The 7,318-nt window shown below is 33.2% G+C and overlaps 1 protein-coding gene across 1 annotated transcript in view; it reads left to right on the plus strand.

The window, feature by feature from the left end:
- LOC110422811 (annexin D4-like) overlaps positions 1-2,915 on the plus strand; it is a 4,410-nt gene extending 1,495 nt beyond the window's left edge. The window contains 5 exon segments of the mRNA XM_089784613.1: positions 1,908-1,995; positions 1,998-2,123; positions 2,201-2,427; positions 2,512-2,602; positions 2,716-2,915. Of these exon segments, the coding sequence (XP_089640739.1) occupies positions 1,908-1,995; positions 1,998-2,123; positions 2,201-2,427; positions 2,512-2,602; positions 2,716-2,915 (732 nt within the window).
- The last annotated feature ends 4,403 nt before the right edge of the window (positions 2,916-7,318 follow it).

Genomic DNA, 7,318 nt, shown 5'->3' on the forward strand with positions numbered 1-7,318 from the left:
TATTTTTATAGTTATGATAAAAAAGTGATAAGATGGAAAATTTTTTGAAAATTAGAGTTTATTTTCATTACAAATTTGTGGTTAAATGCTTTGAGAAATATCATTATTGATTTTATCCATTTTCATTTCCATTCTTAATTTTGATCCCAAATTAGAGAAAATCAAATATGAATATTGTTTTATACTCAACTCCTATTTATTATTTTAACACCTAAATAACTCCACTATAATGAAAAATGTTTTTCATAAAATGATTCAAAGAATAGAAATGTTTTCGACAATTTATCCAAACAACAAAAATGATTAATATTTCCTGTAAACCATTTTACATAGAAAAATTTTCCTCTAGCAAGTCATTTTTCGATTACCAAACAAACCCTAAGTGCTCTCAAATTTTCTCTCTCGCCATTCATCTGCTTTGCTCTCCATTCTACTGTGCTATCCATTTTTCTCTCTTGTCATCCAACTTTCTCTAATTTTACCACCATTATTATCTCTCTATCTATCTCTCGTCATCTCGTCATATGATCAAAGAGCATGACATAGAAGGTAATAATATATTCTTGGATTTATTAGTTTACATTCACAAAACCCTTTCTCTGTTTATCTCTTACTATCTCATTATCGATCTACAGACCAAAAAACATGACATAGTGAGTAATAATAGGTTCTTGGGTTTATGGGTGTTAAGTTTTTTCCATGATTCAAGTCTGATAGAACATGCCTTGGCTTGTAACAAAATGATTCAAGCCTTGGCATGTAACATCAGTAGGAAAAGGGAAGCTTTGGCGTGTAATATATGGTGTTGAAGCTTTGAACTTGGCATGTAACATTTAGTGTTAAAGCTTTGACCTTTTTAAATGTAATTTGGTCTTAGCACCATATATTACATGCCAAAGCTTCCTTCTTCCTAGTGATGTTACATGTCAAGGCATGAATCAATTTGTTACACCTTAAGGCATGTTCTACCAGACTTGAATCACTGTAAAAACTTAACACCCATAAACCTAAGAACTCATTGTTACTTACCATGCCATACTTTTTGGTCTATAAATCAACGATAAGATGGTGACAGATAGAGAGAGAAAAGGTTTTGTGAATGTAAACCAATAAACCCAAGAATATGTTGTTACCTTCCATGTCTTGGTTTTTTATCATATGATGAGATGATGAGAGAGATAGAGAAATAACGATGGTTGTAAAATTAGAGAAAGTTGAATGACGAGAGAGAAACATAGAAAGCAGGAAAAAACGGGAAGTAAAGCAAATGAATGGTGAGATAGAAAATTTTGGAGCATTTAATTTGTTTGAAATGGTTTTAAGGATACTTTTGTCATCTCATGGTTAAAATTGACTAAACACAGTTAATTTTATATTGAAGGCTACTTCTAAAATCGGCTTAGAGTGGGGTTGTTTCTTACAATTTCCTTTTTATTTATTTATGTACCAAGAAGGTTCAAGGGAAAAAGAATTTGTGCCTTGACCTCAAGTCAAGTTGTAATTGTTTTATTTTTCTCAACTAACATAATAAAGACTACTTATGCATCTTATCATTCATCATATTTTAAGCATAGCATATGGTTCTTCATTTAACAATTTCTTGAATGCAAAATTTATTAAAATGACTTTTCTTTGATTGAATCTGGTTATTTTATTAAATGTCATAAAAGTTGATACAAAACCTCTACTAGAATAAATGTATGATCAAAGTAAATCATACAAGTAAAAACCTAACAATTAAGGTTATACGTCTTAAAAAATGACATTGTAGATTAGCAGTAAGACCAATATCAAAGTTCAAATAAATATTTTAGACTCTAGTCATAATGCTCTAATTTGTATGAAAAAGAAATTAAAAGTGCACATAACTCGAAATGTTCTTTTCACTTTTGTTCATATATTTTTAGGATGCTGTGGTGTTTTCCCTTTTGCATCCATGGGAGAAAGATGCTCATTTGTTGAAAAAGGCGTTAAAGAAAGGGCCACAGTAATATGGTGTATAATAGAAATTACATGTACCAAACCATCTGAGGAGCTGTTGGGAACGAGAAAGGCTTACCATTCCCTCTTTGAATGTTCCATCGAGGAAGATCTTGCTGCCCACATCAAAGGCAGTGAACGCAAGGTTTGCAGCATATTTAATAAACTAAGCCTTTTTTAAGGAAAATGACTTTTTGATTAGTTTATTTGTTGTTTCAACAACTCTTGGTGGCACTCATGAGTGCTTACAAGTATGAAGGACCAAAGGTGAAGGAGGACACTACAAAATCTAAGGCCAAAGCACTTTTGAATACAATCAAGAATGCTGATAAAAGGAGATTAATTGAGGACAAGGAAGTCATCAAAATTCTTACAACAAGGAGCAAGCCTCATCTTAAGGAAGTCTATGAACAATGCAAAAAAATGTATGGCAAGAGTATAACGAAGGTAACCGATAGCATACATGAACTTTGGCAATATAAACAATTGGCCTAAAGCACTAACATTTGACTCTTTTATTGCTTTATTTAGAATCTTGAAGCTGAGTTGTTTTTGAAAGAAACAATAGAATGCTTATGGACCCTTCATACATATTTTGCTAAGGTAAGATCATTAAGGTTCTGTTCGATTGATAGTTTTGTTATTTATTTGTTTTACTTTGGAAAAGTAAAAAATAAATATATGTTTAAATATTCAAGCAAGTAATTCTTTTGATGGATTGTTTTTCTTTTCAAGTTTTGGATACAGCTCTCAGAATTGATGCGAATGAGAATGCTAAAAAAACATTGACTCGATTGATTATAACCCAAGAAACTGGAAATTTAAAAGGAGTCACCACTAAATATGCCCTTAAGATAGAAGAAAGAGTCAGCAAAGCCTATAAGGATGTGTTGATTGGGGTATTAGCAAAAGAGGAAGTGAATGAACAATTTTAAATTTAACGAAATGCCTCTAATTTTATATTTAAGAATGCTTTCTTATTTAAAATTTGGTTGTTGTTGTTCATTGCCCATATGTGTTGGCATATGTGGTTGTATAAGAGTATTGTATAAGTATTTATTGTTGCATTGATGATTCTTTAATAAATCAACATTTATTGCTCTTGTTAGCATCTTTTTGCCTTTCTTTCTTTATTGCTTTTATATTTATTTTTGCACTCATACATATAGAAATTTCATGATAATCCCTAAGAGAGGTTTTGTGCCAAACAAGGTCAATTAAGGAGAAGTTGCCATCTCATTAAAGAGTAAACATATTTATTTAGAAAAAACAAAAAAAATAGTAAATTGATATAAATTAAAAGAAAAATGGGCTCTATATTAAATATATTGGATTGAACTTAATTTTTGTATTTAGCTTAAAGCCAAATTTTAGTTGTACCTATCTTAAGGCCTTATAGAAAAGTTAGGGTTTTAAACCGTCTCATTCATATATAAGGTTTGCCTAACGGCAGGCGACATGATCGTGGTTGCTTGTTGATGTAGTGTTTGAGTTGTTGCAGATGCAAAGTGCATGTCTTGAAGTCTTAATCATTTGTTTCATATAAAGAATGAACTACTCCATGTTGATGCCAATTACCAACCACAAGTTGCTAGAAATCTTAGTGATGGACAACCTTTTAAGGCTTCCTATTAAATCCCTGATGAGATTCAAGTGTGTTTGTAAACCTTGGTGCTCTTCTGTTTAGACTTTCGATTTTATCACCAACCATAAAAACAACAATTTCAATATCCTTTTTATGCATTATGACGAGGTCCCTTACTTTTCCTTGCTTTCAACTTAAATGAAAATTAAAACATATGGTGAACCTAAGGTTGAGTTTAATCTGAAAGTCAACAAGAATATTCATATGCTTGACTTTACTCAACTCACAGTCTTCGATACATGTAATGGCTTGCTTTGTGTGCACAATTATTATAGCATTACCTTTTGGAATCCTTCCACAGAAAAAGTTAAAGTTCTTCTTGAATCCATTATCCCATGTCCTTCTTCTGCAAATTGCACTTATTTTGGCTGTGTCGAGTTTGGGTTTAATCGTAACTCAAATGACCACAAGGTTTTAATGGATGTTATTAACTATGTCCACGAAGAAGATGGATTTACCTTATTGGAATTTATAAATAAAATTGATTTATACAACCTTAGGATGGATTCTTAGAGAGAAATTGTTCATCTTAATGTCTTTATTAATGATCCTTATTTGTTTAACACTTACATAAATGGGATTTACCATTAGTAAGTAATGGGTGATGATGGTGATCTAATCCTTTCTTTTGACTTGGTTGAAGAAGTTTTCTCGACATTATTCTCACCAAATTTTGGTATGTCTGAAGCTAAGTGCTTATGGTGTATTGCTTCCTTTAATGAAGCTCTTGCTATAATTGTTCATCTAAGAAGAGGCATGGAAAAATGCTATGACATATGGGTCTTGAATAGATATTCATGGACTAAACAACTTACCATTGGACTTATTCTTAGAGTCAAAATGTTGTTAGGATTTTAGAAGAATGGAGAATTTTTTTTGGAAAGTGAAAACCATAAACTAGTTATGTTTGATCCCTACATGGGAGAGCTTTAAGATTTTGGAATCTACATGAGTTAACACAACGTAGCAAGTTGTTTATGTTGAAAGCATTGTTCCAATTAGAGGAAGCTTAGAGTATAAGGCAAATATAACTCGTGAAGTCAATTGTAAGTGCAGAATTTAGTTAGCAATGCTTCAACAATATTGTATTGAGAGGAACAAAGATGGAAGTGAGGTTGGATTAGAAAATAAACAAGAAAGGCTTAGTATTAAATATCTTTATTAAGTTTATTAAATGATACTGATTTTGGTTGTAAGATTAAAGTTTTCCTTTCACACTATATAAAACATACTAATATCTCTGTTAATTTTGGTTAGAAATTTCACCTTGTCTAGATTTGATTTTTCATTAGTAATGGTTTGTTTTTAAGTTTTGCATCAATAAAGCAATAGAAATCATTGTCAATATAATTTTTCCCACTCTGTTGTGAGCTATAGTTATTTGTCAAGTAGTGGTTTTCCATACCACTCCCTGTGCGATCTTGGATTCATCCTTCACTTGGTCACAGAGCCTAAGTTAGCTGAAGAATGCCTTTTAGCCATGCTCATGCTCAAACACAAGCTTTAGAACTCACAAGCACATAAGTAAAGACAAGAGTTAGAGAGAAGAGCTATATATCATTCAAGTGGGATTTTCTCTATATATAAGTATAAAATGAAGGGAAGCATTTATAGACGAGGTCCCTTAGAGTTACAAAGCTAGAATGGGAGGGAATTTTCCTTTAAAGTTTCATTCTAAAATTTCTCTTTATAAGGTTTCCCTCCAAGGGTTTCCCTTTAGAAGTTACTCTCTAAATTACAAGGCATGCATATACATATTCTGGTGCGCTGTAGTACCGTGCGACTGACTAGCTATTGGGAGATCTTATTGTCTCGATGCTATGTGCAATCTATGTGCGCTCGATGAGTTGTCTCAATCCCATGCAGGTTGGTTCGTGCCTCTACCGGCACTATGTACTCTTACACCATTACTGGTGTTATGTACTTTCACTTTTCTACCGTGTGGCTTATAGCTTGCTTGCACTTTAGCCTCATATGCTTGCTTAAAAAACCTATAGGGCTTACTTCCATTCCACTTATGGCTTGTTGCTTGCTTGTTTTGCACCTTAGATGGCCTAGCCTTTACCCTCATGTCACACTACTCGTGACAATCTCCCCCACTCAAGTTAGCAACTCCCTCATTGCTAGGGGAATGTTGTGACTTTTTGTGCACTCGCCTACCTCTTCTACCTCGATGATGCCAGTTCCTCTTTGGTCTTTTAATTGAAGAGTCGCTTAGCTCACAACACCCATGAATAACTCCCAGCCATAACTCCTTCCTAAGTTCCACATCTTTCACAATGGCATTTAGGTTTTTGGGTTCCTATCGTTGTGGTTTATCCTTTTTACTTTTGTTCTTTCTATCACTGAAAGCTTCTTCGTAATCGGGCAATAGTTCACTCAATGAGTTTTCTCACACAAAAACCACTTGAGAACTCTCTTTTCTTAGCTCTTGATATTAGTCTTGGCCTTGGGTGGGTAGGCAACCTTCTCATTGCCTTCCCCTTCAAACAATGAGCCTTAGTCACTCTTTTCTTTTTTGTTTTTCCATTGCTTGGAAAAGTCAACATACTCAAACTTGACTAGTAATTCTACTACAACTATGGCCTCACTCATGTCTTGCACACCTCGGGGTTGCAACTCAGCCTTTAACACGGTTTCAGCCTATCTATGAAACAAAACAATGTCTTTTGCTCACTCATGTTCTACACCATGAGTAGCAACTCAAAAAACTCTCGGCAATAGTCGACCTTTCCCTTTTATGTGACCTTGCAAATCCTGCCCCTGGTCTCATCTTTTACATATTTAAGCTTAAATTGCTGCCTCAACTCTTGTGTGAACTCCTCCCATGTAATCATGGCACGGTCCCTGTGCCTTATCTTGTCATCCCTACAATGCCACCATAAGAGCGCTATATCCATAAAAAATAAAGTGACGATACTTACTTTAGCCCTATTTGTTATCCAAACCACTCAAAAATATAACTCTATACCTCATATGAAGTTGTCCACTTCCTTGATAGAACGGCTCCTCACAAAGTGTTAACTTCATTAGTTTTTGATGATAATAAATATTCTTATTTATTTATGTCTAACTTTTTCACTTGAGTGTGCAAGACAAAAATAAATGTTAAATAATAAATTAATAATTCAAAAGCAAATATCAAAACTCATAAAAATAAAGAGCTACAATTAAGTAATAAAACAGAAGCTTTTTAGTCAGATAATCAAAGGCGTTAGTTAGATAAAATTCAAAAGTGAAATTGGATGGTTCAAGCAAATTGTGAGATAGAGAAGACTTAGTCGACTAAAAAATATTGTTAGTCGACTAAGAACTTATTGCCAAAAACTAGATTTAGAGACAAAGATGACTTAATCGACTAAGAAGCATTGTTAGTCGACCAAGACCTCACTGTCAAAAGCTAAGATCAGAAGACATAAACGACTTAATGGACTAAGAAGCATGTTAGCCAACTAAGAACATTCTATCTGAGAATTTGAATTTGAATGCTACAAGACAAATTAATGGCTAGAATTGTCTCCAAACTATTTTCAACAGTTCAAATCTATCTAACACTAATCAGAGTTGATTTTTCAAGTATATAAGGCACTCCTAGCGACTATGAATTAGTTTTGAAGGCTTCCAATATCAAAAAAGAGCTCAAAAAATAAGAAAAACTCTCTCAATAGTTTCTGCACTTCACTCTAATCCTTG

This window comes from Theobroma umbraticum, unplaced genomic scaffold (assembly GCF_002168275.2).
Source record: "Theobroma umbraticum cultivar Fairchild unplaced genomic scaffold, ASM216827v3 scaffold_146.0, whole genome shotgun sequence".
In the NCBI taxonomy this organism is placed as follows: Eukaryota; Viridiplantae; Streptophyta; class Magnoliopsida; order Malvales; family Malvaceae; genus Theobroma; species Theobroma umbraticum.